This window comes from Polypterus senegalus, chromosome 10, assembly GCF_016835505.1.
Source record: "Polypterus senegalus isolate Bchr_013 chromosome 10, ASM1683550v1, whole genome shotgun sequence".
In the NCBI taxonomy this organism is placed as follows: domain Eukaryota; kingdom Metazoa; phylum Chordata; class Cladistia; order Polypteriformes; family Polypteridae; genus Polypterus; species Polypterus senegalus.
In genome coordinates this window covers 86,582,315-86,608,331 of record NC_053163.1, presented here as the reverse complement: position 1 = coordinate 86,608,331, position 26,017 = coordinate 86,582,315, and the positions used below count along the sequence as shown (strand labels likewise).

Sequence of the window (26,017 nt, the reverse complement as noted above, 5' to 3'; positions counted from 1 at the left end):
TCTGGGGAAGGGGGTCTTGACTTGGGCACGGACTTGCCATTCATTGACAATGTAACTGCTGATGGCAGTGTCACAGTGAACACTGGGATGTATAGGACCATCACATCTGCTGAAGTAAAAGTTAGGTGCTTCATGCTACACCAAGATAACCCAACATTCTAAGACAACAGGAGCCTCATGTACAACACTGTGCATAGAATTTGCACTATAACATGACGTAAGCACAAAAGATGAAATGTGCTTGCGCACAGAAAAATCCAGATTCAGGAATCTGTGCGCACTCCAACTTCCACGATCTTCCTGCTCCATAAATCCCAGTCAGCGTGAAAAGTAACACACGTGCACGCGCCTTCTGTCCCGCCCCAGTTCCTCCCAGAATTCTGCCTCTTTGAATATGCAAATCAATATAAATAGACCTTAAACTCAGCCTTCTGGGAAAATACAAGAATTTCAGCGAATACGAAGTGGAGGCAAAGGAAATGCATACTATTTGTTGGTTTAAACAGTGGAATAATCAACAAATAGAAGTTGATTGAGTGTCGGAGAAATTCAAAAGCTCAAAGTCACACAGTGACAAAATAAAAAAGAAGTCGCTGTGAAAAGGTGAGTTGTAGCCCACCATCTGAAATTATTAGGGTACAGACAAAAAAATAGGCACACAGTGGGGAAAAAGAGCACAAAATGTCAACTAGAAAATCGAAATTTCCACTTTAATCACGTAGTTTATTTTGTCATTAAAGTAGAACATCATAAACTTCATCTTAAAATCATTTAATTTACTACTTTCTAAAATCCCATCATAACTAAAGTAGCACGTTAAATGTTTTGTTTTGTATTTGATCTTCAATGTGCTCTATGTGTGTGTGAATCACTACGTGCTTCCAGGCTTTCTCTTTCTCCGACTGGACACAGAATCCATTACATTCGTGATATTACATCTCTGAATAATTAAAATACTGAGATGTATACTTGATATTTTCATGATGATTGGAATGAAACCACGTTATTAACAACACGATGGCGCAGTGATTGTTCATGTTTCACACAAGATGCCGCTGCACCATGCGCGACCTTCGATGAAATAATTTATTGCAGCAGTATGTCTCTTTCAAACGTACTAACCTTCAATTCCTGTCCTTACTTTTCTTTCTTTCTCCAAATACCCAATCGCCACACATTCAGCTCTGTAATAGACATTAAGCCATCTGTAAGCTTACAATGACGATTCTTCAAAACTTTTAAGGAACATTGAAATATCTTCATAGTACGTGTTTTATTATTCTGTCTATCTGTCCTTCCAGTGTCGCGTCAGTCTCGGCAAATATACAGCACGAGGCAGGAACAATACATGAACTTGCTAGCGCTGCGGCACCGTGTCATCACATGTTAATTATTAACAATACAGATTATTTAAATTAAGTTAAAGTTTTATATCTGTATAATATAATCAGCATATTTTGCTGCATTTTACCTTAAAAATGATACCGTCATCATATGTAAATACGCACTTTATAAAGTGGCTCAAGTTGTGCGATATTATAACTATAGTGTAAGTTTACAGTGGGGTGATTGTACTTATAAGTCCGAACAGTTCTACAAGGAGCATTGATTGAGTGCATTTATAGTTCTTGGGATATAACTGTTTCTGAACCGCGAGGTCCGTACAGGAAAGGCTTTAAAACGTTTTGCCGTGGCTGAGACAGCGTGTGCTTAATGCCGTATACCGAGAATTCTCTTTCCGATCAGCTGCTGCTGTGATTCACACTCAGATACAGTGATATCAATACTCCGAGTCGTGCAGTGAGAGTAATATGGAAAAAGATGATCCGCTGTGGCAACTCCTAACGGGAGCAGCTGAAAGAAGAAGAAGAAGAAGAAGAAGTGAGAGTAACAACGCTAAAGCAGTTATGGTATTTGGAATACTATTGCTGTTCCCTCTACCATTATATTGTTACAAGTTAATTACAATCAGATGTGTTACACTAATAAACAATATGTGGTTAGTTTCAGTGTATTTATAAAGCCGCGTCAGGAAAATAAGGTGTAACCACACAGGAACAGTAGCACTGCTTTGACGCTGGGTGCTGCCAGTCTGCAAAACCGAGTGGAGAACTTGCGTACGACAAGGCATGAGGTACCGTGGAAAAGTGCGTGGATTTACGCGAAGTGTAGGTTTTATACATCGCGATTTGAACGTGGAAAAGTTCTTACGCAACATTTCTGTGCGTACGCACCGTTTATACATGAGGCCCCAGGTCTTTCAAAGCTAAACTGAAAATTCCTGACTAGCCAAGCAAGTTAGCAGCAGGCTTTCCATAGGCTGAAGAGAAAACTTGAAGGGACAAGCAGGAGCTGGCGATGGCCACATTAGAGGCTTGGCAGAGCATCACCAGAGAAGATCCTCGGCATATGGTGATGTCTATGAATCACAGACTTCAGTCATTGCATACAAAGGATATGCAACAAAGTCCTACTAAATATGAGTGCTTTAACATACCTGCCATCGCTGTGCCCCAAACATAGCTGTCCCCTGAAATTGGGGAACCACGTAAAGAAGGTGTCATTTCGACATGCTGCGACCACAAAGCACATGGCCTTAAATTAAAATCTGCAATGCGCACTCGTAATTCTGTCTGAATTGTTTGATTTGGAATTTCAAACACTGGAGCAGAGGTGTGAATCAAAGGGAAAAAAAAAAAAAGTGCTTTTTGTCCTAAATGTTATGGAGGGCACTGTATGTGAAAAGTCACGCTTTGACAACAGAGCACAAAACTAAAGTTGCATATCATAGACATTCTTTATGTAAACAAAGTCCATACATTTCTTGTACTTTAAAAAAGTGGGCCACACAATGTTAAAATGCAGTGTTTTACGCAAACAAACTGACTCCTGTACTTTCATTATTTTTCATAAGCAGGAAAACCAAGTATCTCTTGGGAGGAGACTGCATGAGAAACCGAGCATTGATGAACAGTGATGTGCACATTTATTATTTGTTGTACAGTAAACACCTGTCACTGTCACGTCTCTCCTGCTCCTTAATTTAAAGCATCAGAGCTTTGTTAAGGAAATATTAGCACGTTCAAAATACAGAAAATTCTACATGTGCTCTCTGCAAATTGCCAGAACAAAGCGAAACAGAGGGTGCCTGTGGAGCTGCCTTTTCAAAATGACGCGTATAACAGGATACTGCTGGCTCACTTTATACTACACAAAGGCGGCAACACAAGGAGCTCCTTTGCATGTGGTCTCCCTGCTCAAAATACCTCAAGCACAACCAACGATTCAGCAATCTACAAAAAGCTGGTTAAGCCATACCTGACGAACATGATTGGGGGGACAAAATGGTCTACAAGGAAAAAAGGGATATACAGAAATCAACCTGCCATGAACAGATAATGTTAAAAAAAGGAACAAGAAATGCAGTGGTGCTCTCAAATCATGACAGACTGGGCTGTGGTTTTACAAGTTCATATCTGCCAACTTGCCCTTCCTGTAAAAGCTGATCAATCAACTGTTCTTTCTGAACTTTTCGTCCCACTATTAAGAACCGCTGCATCCCCTGGCCATACGACTTGCTCCGGAGTCCATACTTGTGTGCAATCTGATGAATCTGTTTTCGCTCATCATTTGTCAGTTCTGTTGAAAACCGCAGTTCATCTTGTCGTTCTGAATGAACATAGTTCTTGATGATCTCCTCAATGTCTCTCTTGTTCAGTCGATTGCCACCCCTCTCTACCTCTAAACCAAGTCCTTGCCTGGTAAACTGTTCTTTCACTTTGATTGGTTCGGCAATTCCCTCCCCTTCTCGCCCCAGACCACCCCCTTTCCAGCCCATCTTGCGTAGCAGTTGGTTACCAATGTTGTCCTCCTTGATCTCCTGTTTCATTGCTTCCTCAGATGAGATGCCTCGGATCTGATTGCGAGAGATTGCATCTACGTCATCTTTCCATAGGTTGGACTTCACAACTGGTTGGGTCTGCCTCAACTTGGACAAAGCATTCTCTGCAGCAATATGCTTGACAATTTTTTTTTGACCTATCCCGGAAGCAATAAATTGACCCTCCAAGTACACTTCACACTTCCAGCTGCTGTCTGGTAGAACTATAAACTTGTATTCAGCGGCCATTTTATTAAACTGGGCTGTGTCATTGATAATACAGATTGCATTGTCAGAATTTTCGAGAATGACCACTTCATTAACTTGTCGTTTGCGGCCTTCTGGTAGTGGTGGCTGTGATTGCAGGAGCTCCGGTTGTTGAAAATGTTGTTGAGGCATCTCAACTTTATGAATGCCCGACTGAATTGTCCGTAACTTCTGTAGTACGGCTTCTGCAGCTTTATGCTTGGCGGTCTTCTTGTTTCCCGTTGCTTGTGCTACCAACTCCTCTTGAAGGTAGATACTGCACTGCCAAACATTCGAACACGCCAGCATGTCAAACCTGTACTCGATCTTCATCCGGTTGAAAGCGGCAGAGTTGTTCAGAATACATATGGCATCGAGTGCGTTTTCGACAACGACAAACTCGGTCCAGTGTTTTCTTCGGTCCAGTTCTACTGGGCCTCGAGAAGCAGATGTCGATTTCTCCTCAGGATTACGTAACGCAGGTGGAAAACTTGAAGTTCGCACATCCTTCTGACATACCACAAAGTCATTAATGTAGGTGTGTTTATATTTGCGCCGAACAACTTGCACTTCCACTGGCTTCAGTAACAGCTTGTAGGCCTGCTCAGAGGCACGGTCCCGCGCTCCATTTTTGCTGCCCGAGTAGCCAGTCGCTAAGTACACACACTGACATCTTAATTCACATGCATAGCCTTCTATTGGAAGTTTTCTGTTTTTTGGGAGGTCTGTTGGGGGAATCTCTTTTAGAGGCACATAGAAATATTCGGGGTTCGTTTTACAGGCTTGGATGCAGCGGCTCAAGATGAAATTATAATTTACGTTCTCGCCAGAGTGCGTTGTAGTACCTGGCTCGCTTACAGAAACAGAGACGGCAGAGGAGAGTCTTCTGATCAGATTCTGTTTGTCTTCCAGAATAACTGTTGGAACAGGCAGAAGCTGTGGCAGCTCCAGTTCAGGTGGCCGGGAGCTTGGCGGAGTTGTGCTGGTCCTCTTGTCCTTGTTACCACTGGCGTCGAGCTTCCCCTCCTTTACAAAACCCAGGCCCCTGTGAGCATCTTTGTTTCCTACTCTGCTGTCTTGAATCCACTCATATCCTTTTGCTTTATGAGCTTCAAATTTGGCGGTGTACTCCTGCTGTAATTTTGTCATAAAGTTCGAGGAGGTGCTCCCACCCTGGATACAGAAACTATCATCAAAACTGTCATAAATAAAAGGAGAAGAGTTCTGCAGTGGTGGTACTGGTGCAGTTTGGTTACAGCAGGCACTCTTCGAAGACAAATTGTCCAAACCCGAGTGATTTAAAGCAGCCTCTCCTTGCTTCTTAAGGTCTTTTGCATTTTCCTTTTCTTCAGTACCAGTACTGCTTACAAAATGGACAGGCTCGAACCGAGGCCGAGGACCACATTTTGACTGCAGGCTCTGTTTTTTTGCAGGCTCTTCACCTGTAAGGGTGACATAAACATATTTTGGTTAAGGTAAAATGTACCCAGAGTATTTGAGCTTTTTCTTTCTCTGCTGTCAAGCCCATAACCCTCCCAATACTGACTTCAGATTATTTTAGAAGGTGGGGGAATCAATGATGGCTTCACTGCTTTGATGCCGACCTAGATGGCCGAATTGATGGAATGCTGGTCTAGAAGCTGCACAAGTACCCGCATTCAGACACTCCTGCACTTTAAAAACTCAACAAGTGACAAACGTGGTGACCTGATAGCCAGTGGGATAACCAGAAATGGAGAGAGAAAAAACTCAAACTAAACTGCCAAGGTCTGTCCGTACTGGGGCTGGAACCTTGGTCTTGATTTTAATCGAATGCTTATGACCCGATACGCACTGGATAATCAACAAATCTGAAGTAGTGCTAGCTTCGGTAATGTGAGCCGAGCTTGTGGGTTTCTTAAGGCAAACTGATCAAGAAGGTGAAAGGGCAAGAAGAATAAGGAAAGCAGCGACATCTGCCGAGTGTAAAGCAAATTCCATGACAGCTGCAGCTTTCAAGCACATATGGCGCAGCAATTTGATGGGACTCGCAAACCCCTGGGGCTGGAACTGTGATCTTGGTGTTAATCGAATGCTTATGAGCGGATATGCACTGGTTAATTCACAAATTTGAAGAAGTGGCAAACTCAAGAAAGTAAAGTTACCAAGAAAGAAAAACATCTGCTGAGCATCTTACTGTCGGGAAGCAAGGATTAGTGTAATGCAATCTCGATATTTGCAAGCCCATCTATTGATAATCGTCCTGGACACACTACATTAAATTCATTATCAAGTATTGTGTTTATTGATCATCATCCGTGACGAAGAACACAGTAAGCAGGAAAAAACAGCAGCGACATCTGCCAACAGCATAATACAGGATAAAGAATGAAAGAAGAACAAGGGAGAAATACATGCCAACAATTACGACTTTCGAAATCCCCAATCACCAATGTGATTGCTCTGCAGCTGTATTTTCTCATGTCTCACCAAATGAAGTGTCCACCTTAATTTGATGCTCGGAGGTCCACATATTTCCCAGTTTACACTGCAATGAAAGGCTACAGCCAAGGTGTGCACATTAAGGAGCAGCTACAATCTACGACTCTGCGAGAGCAAATCAGTGAGTAAAAACCTCTTCGTTAACGTGAATCTTCACACACAGTTACCACGACTTTAAATGGGAAATAACTTTTAGAATGCTCCTTGGTTCCAAAAATGGTTACCATTTTTGCTCAAAATAACAAAAATAATACATTTATATAACGCCTTTCCAAAATATATGAAATTTGGGCAGAATGATTTTAATAACATTAGTTTTCAAAACAAACCCTAACAAGATCTTTTCCCTTTTTTAAACGCACCTGCTCACTTACACTCTTTACATTCAAAGAAATGGCCTTTCAATCTTTCTTGTGCTCTTCTAACTCTTTCACAGTCTTTATTGGGAATCATGACGCAATGTGAGAAAACACACGAGTAACAAAATGGGTGAACTGAGCATCAGCTGTGACAGACTGAGCATCAATATCTACTGCTACACAGGCTGAAACGAGGCGGACTTGAGGACTATGAAGACATCGATCTGGGTGTGCATTTGAAAAATCGGTCTTCATAACCACAAAAATTAGGATTCAATCTGGTTTGTAAAATGAAAAGACAACTGCATTCATACACCTGCATGGCAGTGAGGTTATAGTCGAGCAGCACGCGATGCAGAGAGAAAGCGTACTCTAGTGAGGCTGAGATACTGGGAGAGTGTAGTAAGAAGTACCAGAATGCCCTGCAATGACATGATATGGGAGTACAAGTCTTGTGTACCATTAATGCAATGGTTGTCAATGTCATCAAACCCCGGCTGCTTTATCAGCACTGACTGTGGTGCTTGCACCTAGCTGTTTGTCTTCTTACTGACATGAAGGTGGACTGGTGGTAAACCGTGCAACAAGTTTTTCAATATTTTAGGTTTTGTAAAAGAAGATTGTGAGTTTTTTTTTTTTTTAAATGCTGCATTTAAAGCAGAAGGGTTTGTTTGTTCTGTTGCAGTTTCCTCTCCCCCTCTTTGTTCCTGCTGGGGCTGTGACTGTATGCAAGTGGAAGCCCACAAGTGCTTTTCATGTTGTTTCAGTAATTTACTTTTACAGAGTAATTTGAATGGACATTTTGATATTCTTGTGAGTTAACGTGACTACAGTTACAGTTAAGTACTCTGCATTCTTCTCCAGCTCCTGACGTTACTGTTATTTTAAAAGCCTTTCAGAGGTGTGCATTCCAGGTATGTGAAATCCCTCAGCAGAACAGAATGGCTTAGCATCTTCAATTTTGGTGAAATTTCTCCCCTTATTTATAATTAACCAACTTCTGTATGTATTTTTTATGAGACTATGTGCTTTCATTTTCATATTAAAGACACAAACTTCATATTTGGGGACTGCATATTCTTTTCACTTATGAATCCACATTAGAACAATAATTAAGTTTTAAGTATAGCCCCTTCTTACACAGGTCACTTGCTTTTTTTTTTTTTTGTTCTTTATTTCACCTTATACAATTTCTTATTAGGAATTTGTTAAGTTTTCTCATACCCCTTGGTGTCAAAGCGCAGGGTCAGCCATTGTACAGCACCCCTGGAGCAATTGAAGGTTAAGGGTCTTGCTCAAGGGCCCAGCAGAGTAGGATCTCTTTTGGCTGTGAGGGAAGATTCGAACCGGCAACCTTCTGGATACCAGTGCAGATCCTTAGCCTCCGAGCCACCACTCCAGCCTAAATTCATGGTGTTTGCTAAAATGCAAGGTGAGTGCATGTGGGTGTAAACTAAGAACTGTTGTATTCTTCTTTTTGTAAAATACATCTAATCTAGCTGAATAAAGCTCACCCATCCACTGCTCAAATTCCCGGCTATTCCCGTTTCTTACATGTTGAAATATGGCAAAAAAAACAAAAAAAACAAAACAAAACAGGCAGAATCGGCCACATATTAACAAGCTTCTTTATAATCCACACTGCGTTTGCTGTGCTAAGAAAGCAAGAAAGCCAGAGAGAGCACAGAAGTTTACATTTACATATTTCTGGCTGTTTGTTATGTTAATGTTAACCAAATACCTTGGATTTTAAAATCCCAAATACAATACACACCCATACAGGTCAGAGATTACTGCATTTCCAGTAATATATCTTGGAGGGAACACCCTAGGGGGTGCTGGGTTGGGTCATTTTGGGTGTGTTATAATGAGGATTCATACAGATCATGACTTTGTATTGGTATCAAATTATAAGATTAGAAAATGGACTAGCAACAAAAATAAATGTCTAACAACAAGAAACAATATGTTAGTAATTTAGTTTACTCATTCAAACATGCCATCCTCATTTCTCTAACATCTTCTAAACAAGAGCAACTCAGCATGCGCTACAGAAAAAATAAAAATACACTTCATTCTGTGTCACTGTGGCTCTGCTCTGGTTGAGGACTTGTGTTTTTTTGGTGACCCCCGTTTTCTCAGCACTTTTCTCATTGTGCAAGCACATCAAACATTGTAAAAAGCACCAATTCTTAGTATTGATTGTTAGTGTAAACTTATTTAATATGATACTAAGTTAAACGATATGCAGGTAAATAATAGTATTGGCTTTTTTTAAATACAACACTACATTTTCGCTTCAGATTTATTGTCACATGTACATAGTACAATGATACTCCAATATTGACATTTGACCAACGCATACCACATCACCACTGTCTCTGTCTGGCTCCCACATCTTGTTCAGTCAGTTATGCAAAGTATTGCATCAAAAAATATAAAAAGGTTTCCAACCACATACAGTCTCATGAAAGTGATGCTAAACGTTGTATGACGCGATTTCACAATCTTGAAATTCATTAGACATTTTTAGGAGCTGTTAAGTTTTTTTGGCGAGTAGAAATAAAGGGTGTAGCAGAACTATACATCCCTTTTGGACTCTTTTTTTTCGAATTTCTCAGCAAATGGTCCAGACGAAAATAATGGGGAAACAAGAGTCTTCTGGAAATGCAATATAGCTAAACACAACCTATCATAAGACAAAAAGCTTCAACCCGAAGAGTCAGTGAAGTGATTATATCGTCAGGTTCATAAATATTTGGACAGTGACACAATTTTCAAAAGTTTGGGTTTGAAATAAAGCAATCATGAGGTACCTGTAGTGTAGACTTTCAGCTTTAATGTAAGAGGTTTATTAAAAATATTGTATGAGCCATTTAAGAATGACAGACATTTTTATACATGGTCTCCCTATTTTCAGGAGCTCAAAGGTATTTAGACATTTGACTGACAACCAAAGTGAAACTGCTTCAGTTTTACTGTAATCACTGGCTAACCAGGAATAAGCAAAAACAAAACCTGTGCCACCCCCTGGTTCCACGGTCTATGTACAGTTTTCATTATAATGGCTTCAATTCAGTATCTGGGTCATTTTGTCACTTATTGCCTTATAGGCAAATATATCCATACTCGTACAGACACATGTACACCTGTGGCATACACAGGAAGGTAATAAAGTCATTTGAAATTCCCTCAGATCACTAAAATGAGGGGTATTCCTGTTGAACACAAAGCTTGCAAAACGAACTGAAGTGGCAAAAGAAGAAAACAATGTATTAGAACAAAAACACGATAGGGAAAAATTGTACTTACTACTGTTTGAAGTGGCAGTCCTCTTTCTTGTAGCAGAACCTGGTACTAGCTCATATGATGGCATCTCTCCCAAGTCAATGCCCTCGGCCATAGATATGACCTTCTGTAGCAGCTCAGAGTTGTACCTAATGGGAATAAAATGGGAGGTAGAAGTGATGGTCAGTCTTCTTAAAGGATCTCCCAGCTCCAAGTTTACCTCCTCTCACTTTAATTCATTCTCACTTCTGCCTCCTGATGGTAGTCCGAGATGCACATCTCGCTTATTTTCTGCTGTCAAAACCATCATGTCTTCCTCTCCTCTTATTCCCTTCTTGCTTTTCTCAGATGCAGAGGATTAATTTATACATTATTGCTATTTTTTCATTGACTCAAAAAAAAAAAAAATAAAGGCCAGCTCTAATAGGATCAATGGATTATCTTTTCCAAATCACTTGAAATCTCAGTTAAAATGCAATTACTAATAAATACTCAATAATTATTGCAGCTGCCTGTACATATTTATGATTCAGATGTATGAGATCAAAGTGGACCACTTTTGTCCAGGAGTGCCTGAGAAGTTTGTCCAATTGGGTATGTAGGAGTAAGTAGCATGGCAAGTATGACTTTCACTGCAGCTCCGAGTGCAAATTTAACACGAACCCTCCTCAGCCAAAGTCAAATTTACAAGGAAACTAAAGGAGTAGTCTTCTGTGGGAGCGAGTGTGCTGATCCATTAGACAGCAACTGGGTCTGTTCCTTTGATAAAGCACTAAGCCATCATAATCACATTACACACTTGCTGGCACGTCCCAGACACTGAGGCGTCTGGTCTTGGACTGCATTATCTCCTTGTTCAGAGTGGAGGGTGACTACAAATTAGTTTTACCAAAATTGATGGACAAACTTAAACCATAAGGTTGGATTTTTGTGCACCCTTGAAGCCAATGGCAAATAACTCCTTCCTTTACAAATCAATACAAATACTAGCTCCTTAATCTCTCTGTATCAACTCTTCTTGGGTTTACTTTGCTTTCTGTACAAGACTCCCAAATGCCTAGAGTGTGTTCTGTAATAAAGACTTGAATACTTCAACTCTTTGAGCTGTGGAAGACGGTCATTAACAGATATGGGTGTGGGTGTTGCGCAGGCTTCAGCCTCTGTAAGGAAAGCAACATACAGAAAAAAAGACCAACCCCAAGAAAAAGAACACATTCATCTCACTGAACAGCTAACAGATCACTAGAATGCAGTAAACTGATTTTATGCCAACAACAGGAAATCACGATGTGTGACCTGAGAAAACTGTAATTATAGAATACTGTAGACTTAAAAGTGAGACTGAACCAAGTGTGCTAGAGAAACCTTGAGACCACAGGAAGCAGACAAAAAATAAGCATCACTGTTGCTTACGGTTCAAAGGATAAAATTGTTTCTATACTTGTGGCTTGAGCAAAGCTAATGAATGCATTAACATTCATATTTGTAGTGGCTGATGCTGCTTGGGTAATAACCTGCTTGTTAAGTAAATCTTTAGCTTTCATGTTTCTTCCTCTAAAATGAATAGGAAAGCTAAACACGTGACAGCATAAGCTCCTTCTGTTAGACCTGCAGCTGCTGGCTTCCAGTCATGCAACAGCTTCAAACTGTGTCACACTCCTAAAAACGCACAAATCTTCACATATAAGCTCTGGTAGACGAAACTGCATCTTTAGTCAAGTACACAACACTGGAAACTTGAAAACTGACAAAAATATATCCACTTTAAAGTTTAGCAGATTAAAAGTTTTGCAAAAACATTCCAAAACTGACCTAGAATGTACAATGTTTCCTTGGTCAAATCATTGGGCAAGAACTAAAAACATCAATAAGACTGTGCCCACTTTAACTCCATCTGATTAAGCAAGTCAGCAGCAACAAAGTCACATTTATAGGTTCATAGGTAAATCTGGTTTTAAGTTACCATAGATTAGTTTTAGGTATCAAGAGGTTTCAATTTTCATGTGAAAATGGTGAATGCCTTTTCAAAGACATGCGAGTCTTGTGTGCCATCTCAGACAAAGGAACGGCTATTGATATAATTGTCCATACTTGTCTGGCAGCATGTTAGTTGTCAGCTTAAACATCAACTTTACAGATAGATAATTCAAATTTCACATAAAAGCAGACATTCTACATTTTTTTAATGATATACGACATTCATGTGTGCAGGCCACATTCCCCCTACAACAACTGCCTATTGCTGTCATGGCTCTCATGTCCTCAAGAACCCTTTGTATGCTGGTTTAAGGGTTCTTTACAGTTTAATGGCTATTTTCTTTCAAGTAACCGATTTGCAGAATATTCAAGTTTAACGTGTGGTGATGACACATGCTAGCAATAACACTGTGGCTGTGTCAGCCCCATGTTTTGCCTTCACCTTCTTCAGTGAGCTTTATACTTAGCCATTTCTTTGAAAAATAGTCTATTAGCCTTTGTTCATAAATTATTTAACCTTTTCCTTTGTCATTTTTTGGTTGTTATATAAACTTTTAATTTAGTTATAGGGCATGATCCCAAGTTTCAGTTGGCAGTTTCACAGATTAAAAAAAAAACTTTTTGAAATCCAGAAAGATATAGATACCACCAGTGGTTCTAAAAGAATGGAAGCCTTGCAATTCACAACCTAGTTAACAGCTACCCAAATAAATGTATCATTTAGATAAAAATAAGAAAAAAAAGAACAAATAAATGAAACGTTTAGTTAAAAGTAAGAAAAGAAAAAAAAAAAAGAGAGATCAAGGTGTTGATTTTCATTTGGAAATTTGTAAGAATCGAAGACATTTGAATGGTAGCATGAATACAATCATCATTTTTGATCATAAATGGAGATTACTCATTATAAAAACAATTTCAACTGAATCTGTAATGCATATATAGTAAGCAAAGGGAAACGTTCATCTATTGCTATGGAAAGCTGCAGACGCAAGCGTGTGGCCCACATTTAGGAGTTGACAACATGTGCAATCGCTTCATCAAAAATGGGTTCAGTTGTGCAACTTCACCTCTGACAAATTTAGAAAAACAAATCCATGGGCGTCACGTAACACAGGCTTGATAAGGCTTAGTCCTTTGTCAGTAATAGTCAAGCATAAGCACTGATGAACTGGTTAGCACTACTGCAGAAATTAAATTAGCTAGAAAAATAGATAAAAGTGGTCTTGTCGTAATGTGATTAAGATGGGCACTTAATGCCACAGGCCAGGACTAAGCAAAGCAGGTACAGGAAATCAATTATATTTGAAAAAAGATTCTGGTTTGGAGGGGATTGGGTGGGTTGGTTAATATTAATGTGACAACATCACCATTAACATCAAATGATCTTAGTAACAAAGAAACCAAGCAATCACAACCATTTAAATCTGAATACTCAAAACAAATATCCAAAAGCATTACATTCAGCTATAATAAAGTGGATCATGTAGCATAAGAAAAAACAGGGTGGGGTTATGAAGAAATAGAATAATTGGCACGAACAACTAGAAAAACACAGAGAATGGTGGCTATACTTTTTTTTGAAGGACCTGGTAACTCTGACTAAAATGCATATAACAACACTGAATGGTGGCAATGGACAGTCACCAGTAAACACACACACATCTCTGGGCTGTAGAAAAGAGCAGCATATATACAGCAAAACCCATGCACAAATCAGGCAAACACATGAATACTACACTGGACCCCAAAGCTAAATACTGTGCTTCGCATTATATAAACCATTTAGTTAACCTTCATGATAAACACATCAAATATGGTAACATGTAATAGTTATGCATGTATTCTCACTGACTGGTGGCAAGTATACCGTGAATAATGAGTTAAAGCACCAATCAAATATCTTAACTAACAAGGAGGAGAAATAAGTAGTAAACACAGTGGGTTCTAAAGTTATGAGTGTGATAATGGTTACCTTACTGAAGGTTTATTTATCATAAGAGAAGGGATGGACAAAGAAGAGGTTGTAGTGACATGAAATTCAATAAAAAAAAAAAAATCACGCAAAATGAAAATGCACATTAAATATGTAATTACATACAACTTGCACACATCTCACTGAAAGTCTGTTCTTGGTTGCAAGCTAACATTGTAAGTGCCACCTCCTTGTCAGCTGCTGTGTTGCCACTTGTTGCTATGGACAAGAACAAGCAGTACGGTAGTGAGTGACAGTGTTCAACTGCCAAGATTACTCAGTTCTGCTGTTGTGGCAGAGTGCACATCACTGATAAAAAGCCTTCCTTGTTTGTTACATTGCCAGCCGACTTTCAGGTCTTGTGCCTTTTCTTACTACTCTTGCTATGTATTTTAATTTTCCATAGCCCATTTGTCTGTTTTGAGCTGTTGGTTAAGTCATATATGTCTCTTAAGGAATGCAATAAGTGCCTATTCTTCCTTTTATTTATAGGATTCTTTTCTGCAGCACTCACAATCCAGATTTAAAATACCAAATTTCATCCTCTGTGCCTTACCAACTTTTTAAACTTCATTTTGACTCTGCTGTAATCACTGAAGAAATACCTTTTTTATCTGTGAGATGCTAACATCTATGATGGTTTCTGTGGCGAACTGCTTATGCCCTAACCACTCCAATCAACCGTATCTTTAAATGACAGTGACATGCTGAAAGGGAACACCCCCTATGTTTGTCTCTGCTCACCAACAGACTACTTACCCACAACTGCAAATAATAAATCACCAATACTACTGTGTCTGCATAATGAATACTGAACTACTTACTTGAACAACATGATATTGCTTAAGTAACTTTCTTTTACCCTTGGAAAAAGCAGGCCTCAGAAAAAAACTGATAACCCACCTAAAGAAGTATATGCTGTTAATTCTTCAGAAATCAGGTCAGGTTGGGGAGTATGCACTATTACTATTACACTTTATGAAAAAACCAACAAAGGCTGCAAAAAAACTCTGCCGATTTTTATATTTGTGCTCCATGAGAACCCTCATGGAGTGTAAGGATGGAGTCAATGGTAGATTTCTTAGGCCTAAAGCCACACTGCTCTGGTCATTGGTAGGTGAGCAAGTGAAAAATAACATAAAAAATTCTAGCTGCACTCAGTGTTCCCAAGAGCACAGTTTAATTCTTAAATGTAAGGAGTCTGAAGCAACCACAACACTTCCTAGAGCTTGGTACACAGCCAGAAAGAAAATCATGGGAGGAGGGCCATGGTAACAGAAGACCAAGAACCTAATGGTCACTTTGTCGGAGTTCCTGAAACCTTAGATTTCTACAGTGCTGGATATACACCACAACCAAAAAATTGCCCAAGTGCAGTCTGCATGCTCCAAACTGCTCATTCAAAAGTTAAGCAGCTTAGGTTTGGGGGAATTCTAAACAGGCCCAGAGGGAGTATTTGCGTGTGCATGATGGACTAGCACCTGGTACAGATTTGACTCCTACCTTGCACCTAATGCTAGTAGTCAATGGTTCTCAGCAATCTTCATTAAGATAGAAAATAGAGGGATTTATTTGTTAAACATGCAAGTCAAATACAAAACATACTTCAGTAGTGGAAACACATGAAATCTATGATAAAGACAACTATAATATCTTGACATGAACTCTTTACTTGTCTGTATTCTGCAGATGTGGAATTTTTAGCATGTAAATTCTGGTATGCCCATGTGTGCAGAAATCTCTATTGTTAACATTAACTTACCTACCTAATAATGTCTGTCATGAATTAGAATACACGTCTGGGGACAAACTCATTGAAAAGCTACCACTAAAGAGGCTACAACCCCAGAGTTTCATCCTAAAAACTCGTCCCCAATTTCCTCCAGTCCTTGCACTTTAAACAGTCTGGCTGCAGGGAAGGAACAAAAAAAAAAAAAAAAAGTGTCAGAGAAAATAAAAAGCTAAAATTACGTTATCAAATTAGGAGCTCAGTAGTAGTCCATTTGTACATTGTAATGAGTGCAGCGACAGAAGCAACAGACACAAACACATAGACCATTGAAGGTGCTTGGCTCCAGACTTTTGAGAAGTGTGTTTTGTCTGCTATGATATCCTCCTATCATTTGACTATTGCATAACAGCACACTATATGTCATAACAGCAGCAAATACAGTTCAGATAAGCATTTTGGTATATCGATAAACTATGTGGTAAAATGTTGTGGCTATATTCTGGCATGGAATGTTTGCATTTCTAATTTTTAATTTAGTTATTCACACAGCACCTTCGACAACTGATCATTCCTTTTTATTACTAATTCATTGATGTCTTTGAATGTAATTTATAGTTTGATTTTACAGAAAGGTCCTTCCCTTTAATTGGGCTATGTTTTTTTTTTTTGTTTTTTTTTTTTTTAACACAAGCAATGTGCCCTACGCAAACGAAACACACGTTTATATGTTTCATGGATTCTATTTAGAAGATTTTTTCTACTGTTAACTGTTTGTTCATAATCAGAGGCTTGCTCTCTGTCAGACCAGGTTAACAACTTTGCTCACTGCATTTCAAAAAAGCCACCACCTTTACTGTAAGCGCTACTTTGAGGTGTTGCATTGGTTTAGATTTTAAATTTTGAGAAATGCCAAAAGAATGCCCAGGCTACTCACAATTAGTAAGTATATGCACTCTCTGCCATGCCTTGGAATTTTACACTTTGGCCTCAACTACTTCAGCGTTTACTCCCTGTTTTGCATTTAAAATGTTTTTTTGTTTCACCTAATAAAATAAATCTCTTTATTATTTGGTCAGATATCCAAGTCATACTACATGGAGATTGATGCTATTGAGCAGTGGTACCGAACTGTGCACTACTCAGGAGCCACAATGACAAAAAAAATATTTTTGCAAGAGCTGCAAGCCAAAAACGTCCCTTTTCGTCCCTGAAACCATTATGCATTTTAGAATACATTTATGTTTTTAAGGTATGATGTAACAACTGTAATTTATCACTGCAATCACAAATTCCAACATTACTTGCATAGTTTCAAAATTATTATTAAATGATTTCCACGTGCTTAAGTCCATAACAGCAAAAAAAACAGCATGTTGCTGTTCTTCACAGCCTATAACAGCATAACAGACAGCATTGCTGATCATCACAGCCCATAACAGCAGGTAAGAAACTGACAGCACAATGCCAATCATTTTTCACAGTCCAAAACAGCAGGTAACATACAGCACATTGCTGCTGAATGACAGTTTCTCTTTGACGTTCCCCTGTCTTGCTCCTTCATTCCCTGCTGAAGAAAAAGGAAACTGACTTTCAGTTCTACTGAAGCCTACATTAGTATTTTGGACTAGAAGAGGTTATTAGAAGAGCAACATTGTACTTACCTCACTCACAGTGTGATTTCTGACACCCCTTCTGTTGCACAAGGGATTTGTAGTTGAGTTCTACACTAGAAACAGCAATTTGAAGGGTCTCTGTTGTGTGCTGCTGAGTCAATCTGTTTCGGTGTCAGCATTTTATTTTTGAAAGTGCAGAGAAAGCTGCTTCACAATGGTATGTGGATGGAAATATTGAGATGATGCGCCTTCCAAGTCTGGAGATGTCTGGAAGATGCCCCGCCAAATTCCAAAAGTTGAGATTAAGTTAATTCAGTGCTGTGTAATGTCATATAGCAAATCTACAGAATGTACCCACTCTTTGTCATCAAAAAAAGAAAATCTGGAAGCCTCCCTTTGGCTGTCAATAAAGGCTTTCAGTGGTTCAAGCAGGTCCATGAAATATGCAAACATACGTCCTTTAGATATCCATCTAATCTTAATGTGCAATACCAAATTAAATTTTTCACATATCAGTTTAAAGTTCAAGTGGTTTCTTGCATGGGCCCTGATATAATTAACTACTTCAATTACATTTGCCATCATATCATTCAGACTATTGAACTTCACAAATAAGGCTTGCTGATGCACAATGCAGTAGTATGAGAAAATGCCCTCAGCAACTCCTCCATTTTTCAGTGTCGCTTTTGGCAAAGCCATGGCCCCAGCTCTCTTACCAAGCATTGCTGGAGCGCCATCTGTTGTAAATACTGTGATTTTTTTCTGGTCCAATGTTAAACTTTGCCAGCAATGTACAGTACAGCATTTTTGATCACCACACCTATCGTTTTGTTTTTTTTCAGTGGAACCATGTCAAGCAGTTCTTCTGTAATGTCAAACTTTCTGGTGATTGCTCAGATAAAGATTAGTTATTGTGGAGTATCACTGACATCCAGGCTTTTGTCCATTCCAAGACTGGCAAACTCTGCAGATGATAGTTTGTCGTCGAGAATATTTGCAATAATAATAATTCTTTGCATTTATATAGCGCTTTTTCTCACTACTCAAAGCACTCAGCAATTGCAGGTTAAGGGCCTTGCTAAAGGGCCCAACAGAGCGGAGTCCCTTTTGGCATTTACGGGATTCGAACCTAGCCACAGTAGAATCTGAAAGTTAAATTTGTTTGCCTCTCATTCCAGGTCTTTTTGTTAAGAAAAAGCACTGAACAGGCAACCAGTTTGCACTGCTTCATCAATTCTTCATCAGAATAGGGCTTCATGTTTTTCTTCAGTTCATGTGAGATTTTGTAAGACCCTTTATTGCTCTTTCAATAATATTAGTGTGGAAGACTTTTTTCTGAGCAGTTCCGTTGTGTCCGAGTCTTGCCAGCTTTTCGGCCCATAGCTGTCCACCCTTTAGAAAGCTGGTGCTGAACTTTGGATGTTTAGTTTCATGATGGTGCTGCAAATTGGGCTTTTTAAACTACAAAATAACTATCAAAAAGCGGACACGTGCATTTTCCCGCACTGCCTGACACAAAGAAAAACTCGAGTTTCCAGTACTCTTTAAATGCCCGGTATTCCTCTTCATATTTGCACTTCTTATGTTCTTTAGCCAGTTTTGCTAAATGCTGCAAATGACTGCAAAATTTTTCTATACATAGGTAATGTAATGGTGGGATACCGGTTGTCTGGAGAAACTGGTAGTGACCTTTTACTTATTTTTTTTCTTTTTTTTTCCTTGAACACTTAGTTTGTTTATGTTTAAGCTAATGAACTTCGTTATGTTTCTATTTGATTAAGTTATTGAACTGTACAGGGTGTATTTTTGTTTCAAGTGTGTACTTGTTATTTTTAATTTGATGTACGAGTTAGTATACTTGCCGTTTCGGCTTCTTTGCTGTATTAACTAAAAGTGAGAAGATAACGGAAGACAAATGCTGATCTGTGAAATGGACAAATGTGTGTGCAAAATGTTAAATGTATATATTTTCTTTTGTTTATAGTTTTCATGGTGGTCATGCTGGTGTAACTTTAATAAACGTATATAATGTTAATTTGAAGTAAATAAAGATAAAGCACAGCCTGGGAGTTACTGTATCTTGATTTAAGAATACCGGGGGTTGCCACAAATGTTAAGTTTCCCAATGCTCATGCTAGTTTTCCTAGTGTAAGATCTGAGGTAAACTGTGATTGTGTTTTTCAGGCTGTTGAGGGGTAAGGGAGTAATAGATATATGTGCGAGAATGAGAATGAAATGAATTCAGCCGAAAATGTGTTCTATTTATTATTTTTTAAAGATGTTTCTTTTAAAGATTGTTTTCTTAAGAAGGACTTGAAAGAGCTGCAACTGTCCTCTGATGAGCTGCAGGCTGAGTACCACTGCTATAGAGGGATTTCATATTTGCCTCCGAAATGTACGTCGAAATTCTATTCAGACTTTTCTTTCTCTGGAAGAACCACCCAGGCAGCTCCTCCATTACTGAGGATCTATCCTTAATGGCTGATTTCTGAGGGGGGAGATCCTATCAATCTAGGCTCTTCCCCTCAATCAAACCAGTTTTGTAACCACTAAAAATCAACTACACTCCCCTCGACTTGAGTACTTATAGTGCTTCATAAGCTGGGTTCTATTTTTTGAGTTTTTTTGTCCAAGACAGGCTCCAATTTAGGTTTTATCCAAAATCCTGTGTGATTTATGCAAATTACCTGAACAGGCAGGGACATCGGGACCTTCAGCACCCTGACCTAGTCCATCGGTGAGCCTGAGACATCCTGTTTATTATACTGGACCACACTCAGTAACCCATCTAATAGTTACCACCCACTTTTAAAGGAAAGTCACTCATGGGTGTCCAGACATGCAGAGACAGACTATAATGTGTAAGTCCAACAAAGCTAGCACAATGAGCCAAAAACAGATTTGCAGACCAAGTCAAGACAAGTTGTGGAGCATGCACTGGTACAGTGCGTTGTCGCACCCACTATACGATGAAACAACTTGGGATCCCCGTTTGCAACCCCCCAGGAAGACATGCAGTCCAGTCCCACCCTCCAGAAATGACCCTCTATCTACTGCAGCCAGGTGTTATGTGAAAGGCCCCTTGGCCTGGTCCAGCCACTAGGGTCCCCAACAATGAGGGTCTTACGAGCCGGATCACTCTCGGAGAAATAAGCCACATGGCCGTAGTGCTGTAACTGAAGCTCCCTCACAATGCAGGTAATGTGCCTCATTCGGGACTCCATGAGCAACCGGTCATTCGACACAAAGTCAAACCAATGGACCCAAGGATTTTCCGGAGAGACACAGTACCAAAGGAGTCCAGTCTTCGTTTCAGGTCACTGGATAGCGTCCATGTCTCTCAACCATATAGCAAGACAGGAAGCATCAGGACTCTAAAGACTTGGACCTTCATCTTTTTGCATAGATATCGGGAGCGCCACACATCCCTTTCCAGTGACCTCATGACCCCCCAATGCTCTCCCAATCCGTCTACTGACTTCATAGGAAGAGTCACCGTAGGCATGAATGTCACTGCCAAGGTAAGTAAACCTCTCAACAAGATCAAAACTCACTCCACAAACAGACACACTGTTGATGGCTGTGCCCAAGAGGTCATTAAAGGCCTGGATAGTGGTTTTTATCCAGGACACTCAGACTCCTCACTCAGTCTCTCAAGCAACAGATACCCCACAGCCACTGGACCCCACGACCTTGCCCAACACCCAGTCCATACAAGCATTGAACAGAGTAGGAGCAAGAACACACCCCTGATGGACCCCAGAATCAACTGGGAAAAATGCAGAGGTCCTGCCTCCACTCTGCACAGCACCCACAGTACAAGTGTACAGGCCGGCCAGGATATCCAGCAAACTCAAGGGGATCCCGCGAACCCTTAGAATGTCCCACAGGGCAGCTCGATCAACTGAGTTGAACGCTTTGTGAAAATCGACAAAGGCTGCAAAGTAACTCTGCCGATATTCGCATTTGCACTCTATGAGAACCCTCAGTGCCAGGATGCAGTCGATGGTAGACTTCTTAGGTGTAAAACCAGACTGTTCCGGTCGCTGGTAGGTTAGCAAGTGATCACAGATTCTACTGAGGACAATTCTAGCAAGGACCTTACCTGGCACCGAGAGCAGTGTTATCCCATTGTAGCTGCTGCAATCCATGCGATCACTCTTCCCTTTCCAGATAGGGACATCAAGTATCGTTTTCCAGTCAGTTGGGATGATGTCAGTTTCCCAAATGGAGGCAAAGATTGATTGCTCGCAATGCCAGAAGGACAGCCTTACCAGCAGCCTGGAGAAGTTCACCCCAGATACCACAGACCCCTGCAGCCTCCCCCCTCAGCTGGTTCACCACCTGTGCAATCTCAGTGAGACTGGGTGGTTCACAGCTAATTGGAGGATCAGCCTCAAGAACCGTGGACCCAGAGATATCCAACAACCTAGCCAGAGGATGAGCTTGAACAACTGCTCAAAGTTGCCAGCCCAGCGGGTCACAACTGCAATCAATCCATAAGGACCATTCCATCAGCTGCCCTGACTGCAACTCTCCGAGGAACAGATTCAGATGTGCGTAATGCCTCAATTCCTCTGCAAGCAGGACGCGAGTTGCTAGACCTTCAGATGGTGTGTCACTTGCTCACAGATTCCTCTAACAAACGCCTCTTTATCTGCCCTCAGAGCCTTCACAGCCATCCTCCTCAGTTCCCAGTACAGACCAGAGTTGCCATTGAGCCGTGCACTGCGACTCCTCTCGATGATATCCAGGGTGGCATGCAAGATGAAACAACTCCTTCTGGGAACACCGGTAACACCAACACAACCCTCAACAACCTTCAGGGTCTTGTCACGGAAGGTCTCCCACATCACATTAGGATCAGCAGTCGTACCCAAATCTGCAAGTTCCTGACACGAACTGTGTGCAAACTCATTAGAAACAGCCTGGTCTTGGAGTCCAGGCTTGTTTTCCTAGTAGGTGGTAACCTACTGGACCTAAGCTGGATCCTAAGAGTAGCAACAACAAGTCTGTGGTCAGAATTCACAAACTGGGACCTTCTGTAGACCCTGCAGTTTAGCAAAAGCCTACAGCGTCCTCCTCCTTTGCAGACCAGCACAGAGACAATTTCACATACTACACCAAACTTGTATAAGCCCGCCACCCGGCCCCCCCTTAAAAAGTAAGACAATGTAAGCATGGGTAACATTCAAGTGTGTTTTAGAACTGTGAAGCCACTGTAGTCCTCAATGGATTTTAAGTTCAGTGGATAGGCTCTACAACAGAAGTAGGCAAAGTCATTCCCGGAGGGCTGCAGTGGCTGCAGGTTTTTGTTCCAACCCAGTTGCTTAATAAGAAGCACTTATTGCTCTAGTAACACTTCTGCTTCACTTTAGTTGTCTCGGTCGTTAAGATTTTGAGCCCAAATTGCTTATTTTAGTTTTAAATGGCTGTATTCTTGGTTTTTAATGGCTCCTTATTAGCAATAAGATGCAAATGACAATAGAAACCAGCATTTCTCCATTTAGCTTGTTACCATTTATACATGTGTGTATTTATTGTGTACTGTTTGGTTTAAATAAATACTTGGAAGGGAAGTGAAGAGAAAAAAGTGAAAGATTGGGTATTACTCATCCATTTTAGACTTCAAATCATTTGGATGATATCCTTAGAAAGGAAAAAAATCTAGGATATGAGAATGGTCTGATATGGGTTAGAGCACTAACGGGCCATGTAACTGAAATATTGGCAAGGATTGTTTTCTAATTGAGCAACTGGATGGAGCAAAAACCTACAGCCACTGCGGCCCTCCAGGACTGACTTTGCCCACCCCTGCTCTAGAACCTTCTCAATCCGTTTCAGGGTATTGGAAGCCAAAAACGATCTCACTATGACTGGGGAAAAAGGTTGTAAACAGGCTTGGACAAGACCCTAGCCCATCACAGACACCACTCTCATTCACATACCCAACCACAATTTTCAATTGGCAATTAACATAACCTAAATAAAAAATATAATTAATTTCTTCTTTGCTTGAGCATGTCTGGCCAATATATATTTTTTTATGAAATAACACTTGCAAAGCTATTCAGACAAATGTTAAGCAATAACAGAAGTGCAAGGCAAACTTTATTGCAATGAGTGACCATTATGGATATCAGGTGAATGTGACATTCTGATGATAAATTATAGGGTGACCGGATTTTCAGATTCAGTCACGTCCTCATTTTTTAATGCCAGCTTTATCTCATCATCATCAGTTTGGCATCTCAGGGGTGATTGGGGTTGGACACTTTCACAAGAGAACACATAGAATTTCACACAGTGCTTAAAGCGAGACAAATACATGTCAGTACCATACTCTGGTTTTGTCTACTTCTTGATCCTCATTGTGATGCTGTTCAAATTTAGCACAAGTTCTTAATCTTTCCCTCTGGTGAGTTTTTTTGACTGTGCTGTTATACGCATATTACATCACAAAAGGGAAAGCTGGGGTATGGGGAGTGGTTGATTAGAATTTCACAAGCTTTGTTCTAAATATTTTACAAAAATGCTTGCTTTGCTGGCATGCTACCCCTGCACGCAGTCTGCCGGTTGCTTCATTAACTAGTATTGGTGATCTGTTTGCTGTCAGTAGCAGCTATTTGAGGTGAAAATGAGGAAAATATACAGAGTATACAAGTTGATATAGCCACCATCAAATTAAAATTGAAACAGTAAACCAATTCTTGGTTGAAGTCACTCAGAGTTTTTCTTTGTTTTAAGACTGACAAGTCTGCAAATTCGCCAATGCTTTTCAAAGAAACATTATGAAATTTTAAAGTTGTGTACAGCACAATCTGTTCAAGATGTTACAATGAAAATTGAACTGTCTCAACAAATTTCTTTGAAGAATAATCGTGATACATTTCAACAACATTCGTCCACACATGGCTGAATTGTTTCGTGCGGACAGAAAGACATGCAGACACATATATTGTTATCGCAAATTGAGCTTTTTATGAAAATACACCCGATTACTGTGCATATATATGGAAAATTGCAAATAATGGATATCAATTTTTTGTTTTGTTATAACAGTTTAAGATTAAGTAATAATTTATTTTTCACAATAGCACTAAAACAGAAACACCATTGTTCCACTGGTATTTAAACAGCTTTCCAACCAAATTATTTAAGTTTGCCCTGCAGTTCAAGTATCGTCAAGAGACAATTTTATACATAAGATTAAAATCAAACTGGCAATATGAATATTATAGTAAAATAGCTCTTAAATAGCAAACGTCTTTACCATAAAATGTTTTGCAGAAGTTGCACTCATCTAGCTATTTTTACAGGACTCTTGAAGCCACAGATACAGGAGACTAACCCTAAGTGATGTTCATCATGCTCTTCGATGCAAGGAGACAACTGCTAAAAACCAAGATTCGACGACAATGGTAATCGAACTTAAAACCAAAAACTCTCATAATACTTGGTCTGATTACTGATTCTTGACTAGCCTCGTTCCAACTGTTTGCACCTATCAGATTCGACACGTCTTGGCCTCTCAAACAGGAGAAATGACTTTCCGTTAAAGCCGCATTACTAAATCGATCCCTGGTAATAGCTGAGGGTTAAACAGGAGTATGGATAAGACCGTCCCGCGCGTGCGCACGCACACACACACAAACACACACACACTGCAGAAGGACAGCACTACCCTCACATGTCACAAGCAGCTGCATCAGCGTGAATGGCTCCACAGACCAGCAGAAACAGCGCTAGGGCCATGCGGGTTGGTCCTGGGTCCCGGCGCCTTACCTGCACCCCATGAAGATGTGATTAACCCACACCATGGACAGGGATAGCAGCTGGTCCATATTGGCCCGGTAGTCTGTCGCATGCTTGACGATGAAGTGCCTTCGTGCTGCCCATTGCTTGTCGCTCTCAGAGTACAGTCGATAGACATCTACGTCCAAGGCACGAGATGGATCAGACCGAGCAAAAGAGAGTACGTGGCTAGCCATAGTTCCAACTATTTAATCCTCTTTCCTCCGTTGATGTTGAGCCGGCCGAAACACCGCGACCACCAGCATGGCTGCTGCTGTCCCGAGGCATCATGGGAGATCGAGACACCGGTCAACAAAAGCGCAATTAAAAGATTTTAAACGTTCTTGAACTTTTGTGGGTTTGAGAAATTTGGGTAATTTTTGGTGTGTCATGACAAGTTATAAAATAATACGAGAAAGAAAAAGGCACATACGAAGGAGGCGTGCAAACGTAGCGTATTGTAACGTATTGACTGGCGTCGTCACGCAATACGTTTTGCGCTAACGTTTACTGGGCGTGTTTTAAAAGGAAGCCATCGCTGCATGTGTCCTGTAAAGGGGGACTAAGCATTTGAGGTAGCACGTACGACTAGATAAATTTAGAATTGAGGAAAATATTATGTCTGCTGCCTTGCAGCTCCAAGAACATGATTTTGATTACGGATTGATTCAGTGT

General features: G+C 40.2%; 1 protein-coding gene across 1 annotated transcript; it reads right to left on the bottom strand.

Annotated features, from left to right (window-relative positions):
• Positions 1–2,778: 2,778 nt before the first annotated feature.
• Positions 2,779–25,778, bottom strand: nkrf (NFKB repressing factor). The gene is made up of 3 exons (XM_039766102.1): positions 25,334–25,778; positions 10,279–10,403; positions 2,779–5,568 (listed from the first exon to the last, which is right to left on the bottom strand). Exons 1-3 carry the CDS (start codon positions 25,537–25,539, stop codon positions 3,440–3,442), a joined length of 2,460 nt encoding a protein of 819 aa, XP_039622036.1. The 5' UTR covers positions 25,540–25,778; the 3' UTR covers positions 2,779–3,439.
• Positions 25,779–26,017: the final 239 nt, after the last annotated feature.